The sequence below is a fragment of the Saccoglossus kowalevskii genome, chromosome 19 (genome assembly GCF_978046115.1).
Source record: "Saccoglossus kowalevskii chromosome 19, keSacKowa6.1, whole genome shotgun sequence".
Taxonomy (NCBI): Eukaryota; Metazoa; Hemichordata; class Enteropneusta; family Harrimaniidae; genus Saccoglossus; species Saccoglossus kowalevskii.
The window spans coordinates 2,559,603-2,579,202 of NC_140659.1; the positions used below are offsets into that span (position 1 = coordinate 2,559,603).

General features: G+C 36.1%; 1 protein-coding gene across 1 annotated transcript in view; it reads left to right on the forward strand.

Moving 5' to 3' along the window:
• The first annotated feature begins 4,989 nt into the window (after positions 1-4,989).
• LOC100374145 (ras GTPase-activating protein-binding protein 2-like) overlaps positions 4,990-19,600 on the forward strand; it is a 59,097-nt gene continuing 44,486 nt past the window's right edge. Inside the window, exons 1-2 of the mRNA XM_085493897.1 lie at positions 4,990-5,137; positions 16,350-16,463. Coding sequence (XP_085350023.1) covers positions 16,369-16,463 — 95 coding nt within the window. The 5' untranslated portion in view covers positions 4,990-5,137; positions 16,350-16,368. The remainder of the gene's footprint in view (positions 5,138-16,349; positions 16,464-19,600) is intronic.

Sequence of the window (19,600 nt, forward strand, 5' to 3'; positions counted from 1 at the left end):
TGTATGACTCGTTGTGTAGATATCCATGAGATGACCTTTCACAGAAGGTCAAACTTGGTCTACCGCCTTTGAATCTTCGGCAAGAAGGCGAGGACATATCTTCTTCGCCAAGGGAAAAACGAAAATCGCTACGTTACACCGTAAACTCATTCCGTGTGATGATTATGTATGTCAAACGTTATTCTGTGAAACGATCACGTAATTATATATTTTAACTCATCGTAGCGTAGTCCACCATTTTTGAAAAAAACAAACTGTACGTCGATCAACCGATTTTGCATACTTTGCATTTTAGCGGGGTTTATTACCGCAGTTTTATGGGGTGACTATTGGTTTTTAATATTATTCTCTCTCTCTCTCTTTTTTTCTTCTACGACAGATGAGCGATTCTGATTGGAACGATGGAATAAAAAAAATGTACAGACTGCTTGACTCATTGAAAGGATGTAAGAAATGTAAAAATGAACATGTATATATAGAATGAATTATTATTTATTGTTCACTGTTTACTATTATTGACGTTTCCCTTTTATGTGTTTTTAATCGAATCGTTTATGTACTCGTATTTTTTCGTGTCGTTAAAAATAATTTACTCAAACAAAACAAAGCAAATATGAGGTAAGAAAATATAAACGATGAACAACATATGTATATATAAAATGAATTATTTTTATTGTTCACTGTTTACTGTATAATTATTGACTTTTCACTCTTCCGTGTATTTAATCGAATCGTTTATGTACTCGTATTTCTCGTGACGTGAAAAATGAATTTAACCACGCCGCACATTTACATGTATTTTTCGAGGTGTTAAGAAATATTTAATCATGCTAAACATTTATACGCTACGCAACTATTTTCCTTACTCACATCGTATGTTTTTTTCGTGGCGTTAAAAAAAAATACTCAACCACGCCATGAATGTATACTCCATGTCAATATTTCATTCTTGTTTACTTTTTTTGTGCAATAAACTCCCTGCTGATCTGCACTGGCTCGGAAGATGAATTCTGATTGGCTAAAAAAACAAAAGACTTGTGGCGTTGAATGCACGTTCATTCTCAGTAATGTTATGCAAATTAGAAATTCAAACTAGCTAAACATTTACAACCTTCCGAGCCAGTGCAGATTAGCCCTAAACTCCGTTAGTTTTCAAAAATGCCGTGTATTTATTAGTGTGTGTGTGAGAGAGAGCGCCCTCTATGACACATTCTGAAAAATCTTTCGTCCACGCCTGTCCAATTAAAAATAATTAAAAATAATTAAAAATAATTAAAAAAAAATAATTAAAAAAATGATGGTAATTTATGCAAATGTATTCACGATGACCTCGACACGACCTCGTATTCACATCAATTTTATGTATGCAAATGTATTCACAATATCCCATTGTGACGTCATCCTCATGAAAAATCTTTCGTCCACGCCTGTCCAATTAAAAAATAATTAAAAAATAATTAAAAATAATTAAAAAAAATAATTAAAAAAATTGATGGTAATTTATGCAAATGTATTAAAATATCCCATTGTGACGTCATCCTCATTCAAATTATCCCCTTTACGGCCATGGACGCTCATTTATGCTAATTTATGCACGAATTCCCATTGTGACGTCATTATTTATGCTAAGCTATGCACGGCCTCCCATTGTGACGTCATCCCTCCCCGTATGACGTCATCGCATCCGAGTATGAACAGCGCCCTCATGGTCGTACCTATAATACGACCTTAACTACTCACAATACTATACTATATCATGGAAGGTACTAACGGACTATATATAGTATACCCGGCACTTTTGACTACAAATCAATCATGTTCTATTTATTGAACCTGTTTCAGGTCGAGTGTTTTACAGTTCATAATAATCAGATATGCTTTTTTTCAGAATTTTTGTTTATTATTATTTTGTTTGTCTCAGTTTCCGCTGAACAACTGACAAATTCCTTTCAATGCAATGCATTGTGCTGTTCCTCATTTCAGAGTCTGTACATGGGCCCGCCATGTTTACCCAAAATGATAGTATGAGTGGTTAATATGCATATTCAATCAGATAAATACCAACCCAATACACATAATTCGTGGTCAACGTTTATTCTTCTTTCAGAGGTTGTGTGACTTTACTGTCTTGATTGAATCGTATACGTGCACTGAGGATAGGAACAGATCACCCCTTAAAAGAGGTCGCCATTCCCTCAAATAAGAATGGCATAGCAAACTACAGGATCTGTTTTATGAAAGTAGCCTAGCTAGCTAAGAATAACTTGTTATTTTATGAATTATTTTCAATTTATTATTCCCCAGTGCTGCTTGGCCCATACTGTTAAGTTTTTTATTTTTTGCTTCTACAGGTTGATATTTTGGTTTAAAAATGAAGAATGTCAATGGATCTGAAAGGTGTACCTATACAAATGCCCCCTTTCGAGTCACCTCTGTTCCTAATGTTTATTATTTTCAGATTGTATTGCCAACTCCTCTGTCCGTGTTATTATAGTAATACTACTTTTTGGCTCGTTTCTATTTTTTTAGCATTTACTAGGAAAGTACTCTTTCTTTGTCCCAAACGTATCCGTTTAACTAATTTATTTGTTCGCACGAGCTTATTCTTAATAATTATGACTTTCTTTGAGCAACAACACCCTGGATACGAACAAACGATTCCAGATCTCCGAGTTGCCTGGATACAATATCATTCTCCTAAATGGGTTAATCAGGTGCATTTTGGTTGAAAACAATACGTAGTTTACTATGATATGTACATGAATCATGTGCGATTATAGATTTGCTTGCAGTCTGTTGCGATTTCGATTAACAATTCTTGAAAAATAAATATAAATTGCGTAAACGAGGGGTGAACGCGAAAGTCATGTGACCGCGAAATCCCAACAGACTGTAGGGACATCGCGGTCACATGACTTTCGCGTAAACATGACATGCGCGAGATATGGGTCTCATACAAGCGATTTTGACTTTTGCGCACACCAACTAGTACAAACTGAGAAGTCACCACGCTTTAACTAAATATTTTGTTGGTGTTTGGAAGGTATCGAAGGAGCCGCCGGCGGTTATTAATGCAAGTGGTCCCCAGGGCAAAACTCGTTCTCATGATTTAAAGCGGAGGAGTCGTTACCTGCGCATGCGTCAGATGGCCATAACTGTCATTGTTTACAAACACATGTCACCAATAAGCTTTTGCGTTTTAGCGTGCGTTGTTAAATATACCTTATAAAAGGTCTATGGTTGTTATCACCGCTTGGGACTCAATTCTCGCTTTAAAATCAAACCGATATAGGGAAAAACTTTTCAAAAATCAACAACATTAGACATAGAGGGCGTCTAAACGATAGTAGTAAATCAAACTCTGTGTTGATAACCCAGCAGTTGATACATAGCTGGGTAGGGAGGTGCCCCTGAGTGCTCAAAAGTGTGATCATTTTCATAACTGGATAGTAGCAAAACTAGACTGGCACAGTCTGGGCGATTTATTTCTTTTAAATTTTTTAAACTAAATAAAAAAATAGCGAATGGAGGTGTTAACGCGAAATCCGCTATAACCCTACATTTCGTAATCACCATAGCTGGGACAGTCTTTGGCAAAATCTATACCTATATTTATACCAAAACACCATCACTGTTTATTCGAAATAAAACAGTTACAGTATTTGCTCCATTAGAAGAGCATCTCCAATAGAAGCACATGTAAGCCAACAGTTGCATTGTATATTGATTTATTAAAATATGTATTTTGACCATCGAAACACCTCTGCCACTTCCATAAGAGCATACTATTAAAGCGGGGGAGTCGTCACCTTTGCTTGCGCCAGACGGCCATAGCGTGTCATTGTTTACAAACAAGCGTCTACCTATGAGCCTTTGCGTTTTTAGCGTGTGTTGTTATCGTCGCTTGGGACTCAATTCCCGCGCGTGCGCAGGTAACGATCTTCCCGCTTTAAACAATGTTCAGGTTATTTAGGTTGTTAAAATTAGAAACAACAGTACCAAATCGGAAAAATACCAAGTATTACCGATATTTATATCTATCTTGACCAGAAATTAGACCGATACTTATACCTAAAATCCCAAAAAACGAGACTCATTTCCGGGGCACGTCCCCATTAATAGGCAAGTTCTATGTATTGTCCCCCCGGGATGATAACTGTAGTACGGTCGTCCTAACTTTTTTGTTTAATTCTACCGTGTTGTGTCCAAATAAATTTCCAAAAACGTTATTTACGCTCTTTTTCAAGTTTTTAATAAACTTTTTTGGCTTACAATAGTGCCCATTTATACAGATTCGAGTGGTTATCATGTCACAGCAGATGAGAGCAGGAGATTTGGTCTGTATCAAATCATTTATTTGTTTTAGTCACGTTGGTTGTTTCAAAAACACTAGAGTTGTGCGTTTATGTTTTTTCATAACGAAGCGAGAGACTATACAGGTCTCATGCCACTAATTAACCAATGGCTGCTCGTAGCAATTTAAATGCCCAGCAAGAACCAATGAAATTTTTTAAATATTATTTTTCTCAGGTGCTCCCTGTTTGAGGGCGTAATCACCTGGGTCAGAGGTGAGACCAACATGTGGTCTTTTGTTTACTACTTAGCGGCTGTGTACCTGTGGGTTTATTCTGTGTGTTAATGGATGTTCTAATCTTGGTGTTTTTCCAGTGATTTCTCTTGGTGCAATCCAAATACAGTAGGTGTGTCTTGTTTACCTGAGATTTGCAAGAGTTTGAGATGGCCAACATGTTAGTTTTTTTCATATGGTTGATTACTGGCATGTTGATTTCCCATTTTTGAGCCATATTTTCAACTTTCTTCGTCATTTTCATATAGCAATCTCGTCATATGTTAACATTGTCGTCTATGGAAATTCAATTAGTGGTATGAGCCCTACAAGTGTGTCAGTCTTAGTTGAAAAAGAATCCCACAATACATCTCTTTCTCCGGATTTCCCACTCTGCACTGCAGGGCTATGAATGCGCAGAACACTAAATAGTATACCAGTTGTGCGCACAGTGCATGTGCCTGCTGTCTGCATTTGACAAACAGAGACCAGGTCTATCAAATTTACGCGACTAATTCGATGAGAAATTATTTTTTTTACATCCACAAAAGCTTTATCGTCTGTTTTGGGGTAAGTATGGCTAATCGTGGAATCGTGCGTAGAGATATCACCGCCAATGGCACAAGTTTACTTAGCGACATGGCGTATAAAAACCACGCCGAGTCGGCTTCGTTTTCTTCTTCCTGGATTGTTTTTCGGGTCGAAAATTCTTCTCGTCGCAAATCGTTCTGTATTTCTATTTTAACGCATTCTCTGTTGTACCGCTTAGGTAATTTTTCGATTTATGCCGGTATAACCAATGTGTTTCTTTACTGTCGCTATCGGTTCTGTAAATTATCATGTACGCCATTTTGGGGATCCATTCATTCGCATTGTTGTCGTTGACACAAAAAAAACTCTCCAAACTTGCGTTTCGGTTCAGCGTGTAGGAACTGATCTCCATGCCAAGTGGATGTGATCGCGTATTCGTTGCCAGTAACATTCCGTGAATGGTTGGCTCAACTTTGAAGTATTTTACTTGAGCTGTTGGTTATGGATTTGTACGGTCCTTGCGTATTAGTCCAATAGCGTTTTTGGAATCTGCCAATTGTCCTGACCCCATTTTGAAGTTAATTGAGTTAGATAACTGTATTAGTATAGTTCGGCTACATTAGTAGTTGCAGTTAAGTTCGTAGACGTTTCGTCAGGGAAAATGGTTTGAAGTTGGTGTTAGAAATGGAGACATAATTTGAAAATGCGGGTCATTGTAACTAAATGTCAGATTTCCTTTGACCTCTGAGCGAGAGCTGTCAGAACAAGTTCAAATGTAGATAATAGACGCATTTAGTTTAATTACCATCATTGTTTATTATGACTGATTTCTGTTTGGTCTGATTGCTGTATTTGTCTCTATACATTGTAGGTTTGGTAAAGTTAGTGTCCTTGAATTTTAAATATGGTTGTGGTTTTTAACATGGCATGTTCTTTTGAGCAATCAAAGTGTGTAAAAGCATTATTTTTCACTCTTATTTAATTTCAATATTTTGATATTTGATCATATTCATGTGTTTTGTGATTGAATTTCCAAATGAAACCAGTTTTATTGAAATGTTCACATAATTGAATTTAGTAAATTTCACTTACCAACAAAAAATAACAAATTTGGTGAATTATCTGTACCATATCTACTCTATTAAAAAGACATCTATTACATTTATTAATAATTGCGACTTATTTTAATCATTGCTATGTGCTATTAATAGAGCAAGCATGGTATTTATTTGTAGAGGCTTTGGTCACTTTCAGAATACAGCTACATTTGTATATGTATTACAAACTATTTTTGAGCTACATTTTGACCAATAGGCTATGTGATTATATTTGACTCGCTCACACATTGACTGATAATGTTCATGAATTTTAAAACCCATTTAGGTAGCAAAAAATTGAAATGTGATCACTAAAAGCAGTCATTTATTTGTTTTTATCTGCAATAGTTCAGATAATTAAGCGTTTTTGGTCTGCATAATTTTGTCTGGCTTTAATTTTCCTGCGCCGGTGTTGATGGTTCAACGATAAATAGGGTTTAATGAGAAAAAAAAAATGTACTTGTGAATTACCATCTAGTTGTGATGTACATACAAAAATAACTCGAATCATTGCTTACTTAGCTATGCATGGCCCTCTGTAGGTTGAAAAGATATTTAGCAAACTGGTCAACAAGTCATGGTTTTGTAGTTAATTTCAGGCCTGCCATATACAAGTAATACAGTACAGTATTTAGCCATTAAGAGGTAAATTCAGACTTTGATAATGGGTAGCAGAAGCCCTAAAAGAATAAAAATGCTATCTGATTTGCTGTGATAGTAATGTAAAGCAAGCTCAAATAGCTGCATACAATTTTAGTGAATTTAACTCCATGCATTAATTAACTGAATCTTAATTTAGCTAAATTACCAACTATCTAATTGTGAGAATATATTTTGTTGAATTAGCAAAATTACAAATCGGATAAAAAAAATGTCATTTAATAATCAAATTGCTTTGTTACTGCAAAATATTTGTTACCCATGGTATGTTTGAAGAAGTTAATTTGATAATTGTCATAGTTGTAGCATTTTATGATTCTTGTGAAAAACTGATAAGACTGTATATGGTTGTTGGTTAAGGGGTCAAACTAAAAAAAGTACTAGGTTGTCCAGAGGGAATATTGTGTAAAAACATCATTTGCAGTACCGTAAAAACTCTAAAATTTCGACCGGTTTTAAATAATTTGTTGTGGAAATGTGACGTGTTTTTAGAGTCAAAATTAAGGTGCATTTTCGAACGGTTGAATTTTTCAGAATAGAAATCAACAAATGAAAAAATGGGATGATAGACAGTGTGCTTCGTTAGTTTTTAAAAAAATGCAATGTCCGTCAATTGACGTAAACTTCCCCATGTTTCACGGTAAAAGCAAAGGTCGTGGCAGAGTTGTACGCCAAACAACTCAAAATCAAAACAAATTCATCAATCAGTGAGTATTATGACAAGGAAAACAAAACATCAAGACGCGGAGGAGAGGTCAGCACAAAATTAGGTAAAAAGACAAAGCTGTCTCGCACTACCTAGGAAAATTTGCGAATGTTCGAAGTACAGGTACCCATTGGACAAAAGATACATGGAAGTTTAGCAAACTATCTCCCCGACCCAGTGCAATGTATCCCAGTGTTCTCCCCAGAAAAATGCATCAGAGTGGCGGCTAATTTGCATATAATTTACATATCATTAGCATTTGTCTGAAGATAAAGAAAACAATAATGACAGGCTTGCATGGATGAAAATGTGTCTTTATTTTTTAACAAATTTATGTAGAAGATTAAATGAATCTGCTGCTGTGTGATTTCTATGTAATGTTGATTTTTCGGACTTTCATGGAAGCCCAGTGATCTGCAGCTTTTGAGAACGCCGTGATTTTCTTTGCTTCCCACTTCTATTAAATGACATGGCCTTCTTGTGCATCTCCGAGTGTGCGTGTTTATCGATAGCATATTTCGTAATAGTTATACATGGCATAGAATTCCATACCAAAGAACTATTTCTGGATGTTTTTAAGTTGAATTTTCCACATGTGTCACAGCATTCCTAAAAGATAAGAAATAGGAGCGAATCAATACTTGTATTTAAAAAATATCGTCACGATCAACACGAAAATAAACAAGTTGCCGCCATTTTGAAAAGTCGCTAAACTTAAAAATTGCCACGATAAACTTTACCCAACTATTTCAAAACACAATACTAGTATTAGTTACTTTGATAAATCGTAGCCAACAATTTTTGAACTTCCAGAAAGAAGGTCGTTTCCAAAAAAATGTTTCGACGATCGGCAAAAAATGAAGCCATACAAAAATTTACTAAACTAGGTCAAAACTCGCTTCCAAGTAAAACGCTACAAATAAATACTTGTTTTACCTTTGCCATCGGATGTTTCTCTCAGCCACGTATATTTTGTTGTCCATTGTGCATCAAATCTAGAGTTTATTTTTTTGCACTTTTCGTTGTAACATCATCTTGGACACGTTTAGTACCACTGCCGACAGGGGTACCGGTGACCGCGTTGCTGGTGGGTTTATCGCTCGCAACCAGGGGCCCAGCAGGGCGTTCTACGCGGAACTACAACGTAATATTTCTGCTGTTTGACATCGTTGCTTCTTCCAGCCAAATATGCTACTGAGAAAATACTCGCTATTACCCCAATTAAATAGGGCGAAAGTGTTTATTGTCGAAGTAGGAAGCTGTATTAGTCCATTGTCTTTGCGTAATCACTGACATGTTTCCATTCACACCTGATTTGGCTCACAGTACCGGACGCTGATGACGCTGACTAACAGATTCGCACGTGTATTAACAAGCTAAAACAAAGAGTAACAGGAAATGCCACAGAGTAGCGGGCAATCTCTCAGAGTAGCGGCATAAATAATGGAGTAGCGGCCCCGCTACGCTAAAACGCTTTGGGGAGAACACTGTATCCGGTTAGAATCAAAGCACACATGTCCCTTATTTGAGGGACCAGATTCTGCCGTAAATTCACCCTTGGATTAAAAAAATAAAATGGGACTTTTAAGGTGTATTTTGGCATCATTTTTCGGACATTTCAATCATTCCTGCCGTAGTCATTGACGTCTATTCAAGTATATGATTTTTATCGTGACTAGCGTGAACGGGTAAGCTTAGTTTCGAGAATGAGCTGTTATCACTGTGAACAATGTTAAATTATTCTTCAGATGCCCAGTTTATTTTTTAAAAACAACTAATTTTTTGATTTAAAAAAAAATCATGCAGTTTTCGCATCAAAATCCAAGCCAAAAGATCGTACTACAACATCAATCTCTTCCGCATTGCGTTTAATAACATTAACATATTTAAATAAGCTATGGTAATTTGAACACGTTGGCATCATCCAGCTTTTTGATTGGTTAATTAGCGATTTGACCTAAGAGAACATGGCGGATATCCTACAGCATCAAACGTTTATACGGGACCTGAATCATTCGCTTACGGCGAAACTAAGTTGACTTTTATTTGTATTTCATAACAATTCAACGAATTTATTTTGTGTACATTATTATAATCACTTCTGAGTAATAATCAACAAATCAGAAACGCAGCATGCCGAGATTTTTGTGTTCGTTTTTATTTGAAACTTCGTTTATTAGTCCCCGTTCGGACGCAGTCCGAAAACGGGGACTTATGTTTTGCCCTGTGTGCGTCCGTGCGTCCGTGCTTCCGTGCGTCCGTGCGTCCGTGATCACCTGTATCTCGAACATGCATGGACCGATTGAGTTCAAACTTCACTCATACATCACACATTATATGGGACATATGCACATGCATTTTTTTCATGATCCGATTAACGATAGCCGAATAGCGGCCATTTTAAGGCCGAAAATGCATCAAAATCGCACATTTTCACCATTCCGGACCCGGATCTCAGTTATGCATGGACGGATTTTGTTCAAATTTGGTACATACATTAAACATAATAGGACCTTGATGCACGTCATTTTTTTTTTTGGATCGGATTCGAAATGGCCGACTGGCGGCCATTTTGTTTTAAAGAATTCAGTTCTGGATCCGTATCTGAGACATGCTTGGATTGATCGAGTTCAAACTTCACACACACAAGGTACATCATGTCACAAATATGTATGTGCATTTGTTTCATGATCTCATTAACGATAGCCAAATGGCGGCCGCTTTAAAGCCGAAAATGCATTGAAATCGCACATTTTCACCATTCCGGACCCGGATCTCAGTTATGCATGGACGGATTTCATTCAAACTTGGTACATACATTAAACATAATAGGACCTTGATGCACGTCATTTTTTTTTTCGGATCAAGTTCGAAATAGCCGACTGGCGGCCATTTTGTTTTAAAGAATTCAGTTCTGGATCCGTATCTGAGACATGCTTGGATTGATCGAGTTCAAACTTCACACACACAAGGTACATCATGTCACAAATATGTATGTGCATTTGTTTCATGATCTCATTAACGATAGCCAAATGGCGGCCGCTTTAAGGCCGAAAATGCATTGAAATCGCACATTTTCACCATTCCGGACCCGTATCTCAGTTATGCATGGATGGATTTTGTTCAAATTTGGTACATACATTAAACATAATAGGACCTTGATGCACGTCTTTTTTTTTTTCGGATCAAGTTCGAAATGGCCGACTAGCGGCCATTTTGTTAAAGAATTCAGTTCTGGATCCGTATCCAAGACATGTCTGGATTGATCAAGTTCAAACTTCACACACACATGGTACATCATGTCACAAATAGATATGTGCCTTTGTTTCATGATCTGCTTAACAATAGCGAAATGATGGCCATTTTAAGGCCGAAAATGCATCAAAATCACGTATTTTCACAATTCCAGAACCGGATCTCAGTCATGCATGGATGGATTTTGTTCAGATTTAGCACAATGTGTTGTACATATGCAGGTGCATTTCGGTCATGATCTGCTTTGAATGTATATGTCACTCAAATATGAACGGAACAGGGACGTGTCATTGACAATGACTTGTTTAGAATATATTTTCGTTACCAATATAATAAAAATCTCTCAGTCAATCAGAAACCCGGATTCATGCCTTGGGGGGAAAGTCCCGTTTGAACGCTCACATCGTTTTTTTTTTTTCGTTTGGGGGAAAACCAAAACTGGTCGCTATTTTCGAATAAGAACGAGTCGGCAATTTTTAGTGGAGTCGAAAATTCGGAGGTAAATACAACACCGAAAACCGAGAAATAATTAGGCGAGCAAATTTTTAGAGGGGTCAAAATTTTGGAGTTTTTACGGTAACTGGTAAAATCGGTTGTCCACATAAAAATTGAGGTGTTTTGGTTTGTTTTTTTAAATTTAACAACAAATTCAATTTTGGTCTCTTTTACATGGAATACACCAGAATTATTGTGCTGCTATAATAATGTAAATTTATGACAAAAAAAACCTTAGTAACTACTATGTTTTTCATTGACATTGTACAATTACATGTTAAAGTTGTGATTCCTGTGGGCAAATGGACAACAAGTTTTCTTTTCTGATAATCCAAGACAAAAGTAGTTCTGGACAAAAGTTGGTTGTGTCAATTTCAACCCATGGGGTGTTTTAACTGGTCTTAAATGCTGTCAATTCTTTACTTTCATAATTCAGTTACTGTAAATTACTTTATTTTCGCGGTATTTTATTTTCGCGCATAGCCATAAAATGACTGTTTCGCGCGATGTTATTTTCGCGCAAAGCAGTTTGAAGACTTCCGGGGTACCGGAGTTACTCCCATTTACGCCTGAAATTAAAGTTTCTTTGTTCGATTTGTCCCGTCGCGAGCGCGCGCCCGTAGTATTGTTTACATTCAATGAAACTGTGAATGTTTGACTATTGTTTCTAAATGAAGTGATAAAAACATGAGTGGTAAGACTGTCTTGGTGCAATTTTTTGCTGAGCAGATGTTACTCGTTAACAGGTAGAAGATGATGATAAACCCGTTGATTTCCGGGAAAACCAAGCTGTGAAATCTAACAGCTTGCCGATAAGATCAAACGAGTTTTGTCCATTTAAGCGGCGATATTTCGTTCAAACGTCATTCTGATCCTGTTTTCAACAAACGTCATGTCTCTAGTTCGCTGGTTAAAGAAAGTTAATTCTCCTCGAACTCCTGGTCTGCCTGATCCGAATCTCTGTACAACAGAAGAAGAAGCCACGTCAACTCAAGCCGCCAATGATCAAATCGATCAACTTGTGGCCACTTCATCAACCCGTCGAAAAAGAAAACGAGGCCAGTACAGTTTCTACAACGCTGAAACTCGAGCTAAAATAGCGAAGTCTTCAATCGAAATTGGCGTAATGAAGACATCGAGAAAATTCAGCAAAGAGTTGAACATAAACGTGAACGAAAGCACAGTTCGAAGCATTAAATCGAACTTCCTGAAACTGCAGGCAGCCGCCAACCACGCAGATCAAGTTTCAACTTTGCCTAAAGGTCAGCGAGGTCAACCCCTGCTGCTCGGTGCTCTTGACGCATCGGTACAGAAATGGATACGCGACGTGAGGTTAAATGGTGGGGTGATCAACAACAGAATCGTTATGGGTGCCGCTACTGGTATCGTAATGAAACTGGACAAATGTAAACTGAAGACCACGCGTTTTGTTTGTATGCGTGAGCTCATTAATATTCATGTATATATAATGAGCTGTTCGCGTTGACTTTATTTTCGCGCAAAATTGGTCTCCGCGAAAACAGCGAAAATAAAATCCCCGCGAATATAAAGTATTTCACAGTAATCACTGAAATCTACAACAAAGTATCTTATTTACAGAATAGTTTTACTTTACTAAAATGTCAGGTTCTGTGACAGTGTTGTATGACATTCTTGACCTATGGAGTCAAAGGACTCTTGTCACTCAACATACTGAAGTCATCGTCTGTATTAAAAAATATATATAAAAATAGTATTTCTTAGTTCATGCGTGTTCTTACGTTCCTATGTTCTACCTGTACGTTATTACACTTTCTTCTATGCTATCGATAAAGAGCCATTGCTCGAAACGTCTAGCTATTTTTAATATTTATTTAGGACTACGATTACCAAATATTATCTTCTATATAGTATTTCTTATAACATGCAAAAACAGAGGGTAGATCTGATTTACATTTTTTAAAGATTTTTTGACGTCTTGATGCCCAATTAGTTTTCCCCTTATGCCCTTTGGTATTCTGTTATTCCTAAGTGTTAAAAGCAATTTCATAAATTTTGGCCTCGATAGTATGTGCCCTCTGAACTCCAAGTCGTGCGTGTTTTAGTGATGTCCTCTCAATTTGAGCTCAATTTTGGGCAATGGTCTTGTTTCATTCAAATCATAATGAAATTGTCATTTTATAATTTTTACCTTGCCCGTACCATCAAAGATGGAAGGGAAAGGTATATTAAGGGAAAAATTTTGTCCGGTGTTGTCGTTGTTGTAGTCGTCGTCGTTAATAATTGTTATTGTGTGCATAATAACTTTACTAATTCTATTCCAAACTTTATCAAACTTGGTCACCTTATTCATCAGTATAAAGTCTTCCCTGAGTTTGAACAACAGATGTCCTGTATGAAAATATCATGCAAAAATTGAGAAAATCTGATAAAATATTTTGACTGTTTCCACTTGACTGATCACTGGTGATACACATCAAAGGTCACTGATCCAGGGTTCTCCCCAGGGCTTTTTAGCGCCGAGGTCCGCGGCGCTATACCTGTGAATCTCGGCGCTTCACTTGGGACCTCAGCGCTATGTGTTCCCACCTCGGCGCTTGATTTCATATTTGACATGCCAATATCAGATGTGAAAAAGCTTTGTTCGCCACGCCGGTCGGCCCCGACCGTCACTCAAAATTAGTGACCACCACAGAAATGCTCCCGACGAGGACTATTGTCGGATTGTTGGTATAACTACGTACCGACCGACACGCATCCTGCCAGTCGTGGATTATAATTTATAAACAATAGACCTAGTCGCACGATACGTAGCGGCTAGTCAAATTTGTGGAATTAGCACCTCTTTGTTTGTAAGTAAATACTTTCTGTGATAGACACAGTCTTTAGATTGAAAGCTAAAATTATTTCAAAATCAATTCCACCTCGATATAACATGGTCAAATCAGAGTTCACGATCAGTTCACGCTAACTCAAGAAAAAAACGTGTTTATTGCGTGATTTGGTAAAATACATTTGAACTGTTATCATTGCGAATCATGTAAAAACTCTTCTTTCAAGACCTAATTTACCTTTTAAAAATTGCAAATCACCTCTTTCGAAAGCTGTCATGCAGTTCTCAATTGAAATCGATGCCAACACATCGTGCTACGACATCGCTTTACTTTCGCAATGTAATTTTTATGATCACTACCATTCGGGAAAACTTCGGGTTCTACCGGCATTACCATGCAGCATTTTGATTGGTTAATGGAATTCTTGACCCATCGGGTCAAAGGACACATGCTAATGTTTCACAAACATCATGGCGGGTCTGTTTTTTTTTACCGAAGCGATCAAGTGATCAAAAATAATCGCTCCCGATAAAAATAAGTCGGATTTTACTTACATTTCATATCAAAAAAAAAAGAAGTAAAATTTGTTGAGGAATTATTGCTATAACTGGTGTATAACATGGCCAAGTAAGTTATGTCACGTCGTAACTTTGATGATCGTTTTGAAGCTTCATTTGTTCGCTCATTACTGTAATTGTAAACGTTTTAGAAGTTGATGGTACGAATAATAAATTGCAACAATACGTCAATTAATTACGTGATCGATTTTTTGAAGGAGAATGTTTTTGGAGTGAATAAAATTATGAGATTCGTGAACATAAATCTGGCTTAACGTTTTGAATGTGTTTCCTTTAACGTTTTACTAAACAATTAAATTGCAACAATAATGTATTTGTGTTTGTTTTTAGTCTGTAGCATTTGTATTTCGAGAATGTTTCAAACTCTTCTAAATTGTGAAACATAATGTGTTGATTCCATTAAAAAAAATATTTGCCCTGTGACTGAGCTCACTAATATTCATAATTGTAAATAAGTTCTGTTAATCAATGAAGGAAAGATATGTAAATGATATGCAAATTAGCCCCGGCGCTATGCATTTTTTCTGGGGAGAACCCTGACTGATCTCAGTGGAAATATGCATTGTTGTATGTGTTCAATGAAGCAAATAATTTATCTTGTAATAATATCCTTGGTAATGTATCTCAGAATCCCATACTGGGTTTCAAAACCAACTCATGGAGAGATTGCACAGTCTGATACACATTTGCAAACCTTCCAATAAAATCTTTACAGAAAACAAGAAAATCAATATAAGCACTCCTATGAACTGGGTGCCAAACTTTGATCAAGATCAGAAGCTAATAGAAAATCTGTTTAGTTCGAAGTTATCAAATCAAAAACAATACATAAAAAATACATTAAAAGCAAAACATTTCATCCACATTTTATAAAGAAAATTGTTCTAAAATATGTATTCTGTATTTGACAAACAGTTCATTCGACAAATGAAAACTCACAGGAATATGTTTCAGCTATTAGAACAGAATGATATAGTTTTATAATACTAGTTTAAAAACACACTTCAAAGATTGCAGTGTTTGAAGATGTAGATTCTCAGGAGGCAACAGTACTGTTGACTTCTCCCTCCACTGAACACCAACTAACTATTTAAGTTGATTTGCATACAAAGCAGAGCTTGCAATATGATAGCTATTCATAAAGGTTTTTTTTTTTTTTTTTCATATAATACAGTAGTCACACAATGAGGCAGTTCATATTTGTCTCAGTGAATCATTAATTTTTGACAGACACCTGTACAAAATACTTGGACAAAAGCCAGCTAAGATTTTCTGTTATCTTGCATGTTTTATGAATCTATTCACGCATAAATGCAGCACTTTTTTTTGCGATGAGGCATTTTTTTTATAATAAAATATCTTAATTACTTTGAATGAAGCTAGAAATTATGTCCCTTAAAATAATTAAACAAGGCACCAATGTTTTTGTAAGATATTTACATCTTTAAAGATATTTACATCTTCAATCGGTAGGCTGATTCCCCACTGTTGGTTCAACCTCAAAACTTGTTTGTATTCAAAATTAATAGTGACAATGCATATTTATATTGAAACAAACTATGATAAAGGGAATTATATTATATAACAAAGGGCAAGGTCACCAGAGTTCAACTATGTTTATTAATGTGGTGTTAATTGTCTCCACAGTTTTAAAAGTTCATCGGTCATGGTCATGGCAACTCCGAGTCCCGAGTGTGTAGGACGAGAGTTTGTCAGACAGTACTACACGCTGCTGAATGAAGCCCCTCTTCATTTACACAGGTAAGCAAGCTTTTCATTAAGTACTGTGAAATATTTCATTTTCGCTTGGAATTAATTTTTGCTATTTTCGCTAAAGTGAATATACCTTTTTTCCTATATTTTACATTCAACTTATCACTAATCAGCGAAAATTAATTCCAGCTAAAATAAAGTATTTTACAGTACCACTTATCGTTGTCACTGGCAAGCTGTGCTAGTCTTTTATTTGAAGGACTTGTTACTGTTCCGACCATCTAACATGTCTAGATCGGTTTTGTTCAGCTTACTGTGACAGATCAGTGTTTTTCCCAGCATAATACTGACATGACTGCTGGGAAAGAACACTGAACTAAAGTCATTTCTTGATCTGGGTTTGGACAAGCATACAATGGACAGCTATTGTTTAAAACTTTACCATAGTGTTTTACTAGTGTCGTGTCTCTGACATGCCTTGACTGATTCAGTGTTTTCTCCGAAAAAATTGTCATTTTAAACTCGTCAGCATACTAATTAACATATTGTACAGTTGTATTTTTCGATAGAAATTTGATTTACTGTATATAGCGAATTAGGTAATTAAAATGGGTTATATTACCAAAATATAGTATAAGGTTATTACGAGGATCCTTCAAAGTATGCACGAAGACAGTACAGTGGGAGTATTGACAGATGCGCAGCGGAGGTAGATGCGACTTTGAGGTCTCCTTGTAATAAACTTGTTATTATACATCTTTTCCTTCCAAAGATACATCATGGGAATGCTGAAATCCAAAAAGTTTAGAACAGAATCTGTGAACTTCTGTGTGTGGCGTCTAATTAAACCCCTAGTGGCAGCCATGTTTGTTTTTATTATCAGAGGATGCTTACATGCGTAATCATTCCATATTACAAATACCCCATTAAAATTATGACACACTGTAACTTATGACGTTACGGTGACAGATGTATAATAATATTTAATATGAAATCGTTGAAAATAGAGATTTATACTGTATAAATTTGAATGCCCCCAACACCCATAATAGCTTTGCACTTGTGCTGGTAATTTGAATACCACATGTTGCCATTAGGAACTATCCATTTCAGTCCAAGTCTGTTTGGAATTTATTTTACTTGCTTAATACACCATTTAGTTGTGCTTGCTCAACATTCTAACTGTATTTCTGTTTTAATCAGCTGAATATGAAAATGTGTTTCTAGTAGCATAATTGTGATTTACCAACAAACCTCCTTCATTGTGTCTACTCATTCAGCCCTTCATGGTTGTAAGTTGTGCATGTTGTCATCTCTCTACCACTCTTGCTACCATATTTACTTCAAAACTTGTGTATTGATTTTAAATTACTGCATTAAAGCTGTTTTGGTTAGCTGATTTTTACTGTATTGCCGACAATTATAGCCTAGTGCCGTTTTTAACTTTTGGATGCAACACAAACACCACGCTTCACGCTCAGTGTTCTCACCAGGAATTTAAACCACTGTGTTGGCCTAATTTGCATATCATTTACATAATAATAGAAATTGACCATCGCACATTTACACCCACACAAAGAACAACATATTTTCAAAACCAAAGTCGCAGATATTTAATGGCTTTGCACAGTGTTATAAACACTTTTATTTTGGACACTTTTGTAATATTAATGAGCTCGATCACAGTGCAAATATTTTTTTTTATTAGAGTCAAAATATTACGTTTCACAATTTAGAAGAGTTTGAATTTAAAAATAAAAACTTTCTCGAAATGCAAATGCTGCAGACTAACAAATAAATTGTAAAAGGTTAAATGAAACTCATTTGAAACGTTTCAGCCAGGATTATGTTCACGACATGATCTTATTTACTACAAAATTCTCCTTCAAAAAATCGACCACGTAATTATTTGGCGGATTGCTGGTTATTATTCAGACTATCGGCTTCTACAACGTTTACATTTACAGTAATGAATGAACAAATAACACTTCCAAGCGATCATCAAAGTTACGACGTGACATATCTTACTTTGTGATGTTATACACCGGTTACTGTAGAATACTTTATTTTTGCTTGGAATTTATTTTCGCTATTTTTGCTGAAGGGATGATTTCGTGAAAATAAAATCCAGCGAATATACTTTTTTTTCTATATTTAACATTAAACTCATCAAAAATCAGTGAAAATAAATTCCATACAAAGCACCCAAAAAGCCTTTTCAGCGAAAATTAATTCCAGCGAAAATAAAGTATTTCACAGTATACCAATAATTCCTCGTTTTCGGTCATGATGCTAGAACTAGAAATAAAAGTAAAATTTGACTTAGTTTTATCGGGAGTGGATATTTTTGATCACTCAATCGCTTCAGTTAAAAAAAACCCACCATGTTTGTGACGTATTAGTTGACTGGCATGCGTCCTTTGACCCGATGGATCAATAATTCCATTAACCAATCAGAATGCCGCATGGTAATGCCAGTAGAATCAAAAGTTTTCAGAATGGTAGTGATCATAAAAATTACATTGCGGAAGTAAAGCGATGTCGTAGCACAATGTGTTGACATTGATTTCAGTTGAAAACTGCATGATGGTTATTGAAAGAGGTGATTAGCAATTTTTAAAAGGTAAAATGATTCTTGAAAGAGTTTTTACCAAATCATGCAATAAACACGTTGATTTTTTTTTTCCTTGAGTAGCGTAAACTGTCAGATCGTGAATTCCGCTTTGACCATGTTATATCGAGGTGAAATTGATTTTGAAAAATTTTTAGCTTTCAATCTAAAGACTATCGCAGAAAGTATTTACTTACAAAGAGGTGCTAATATCACAAAACTGACTAGCCGCTACGTATCATGCGACTAGGTCTATTGTTTACAAATTATAATCCACGACTGGCAGGATGCATGTCGGTCGGTACATAATTGTAATAACAATCGGACAATAGTCCTGGTTGAAAGCATTTCCGTGATGGTCGCTAATTTTGAGTGCCAGCCAGGCCGACCACTGCCAACCAGCGTGGCGAGATCCCTGACTGTACTGAATCATGCAACTTCACCATTTACTGTAAAATCTGTATTAGAAGTCACAGCTTCTATTGGAATAGTACAATGCAAAAGAGAAATGATGAATTTTTGGTTCCAAATTGTTCAAAAAGAATGGATGCGACTTCTATTAGGGATGCAGCTT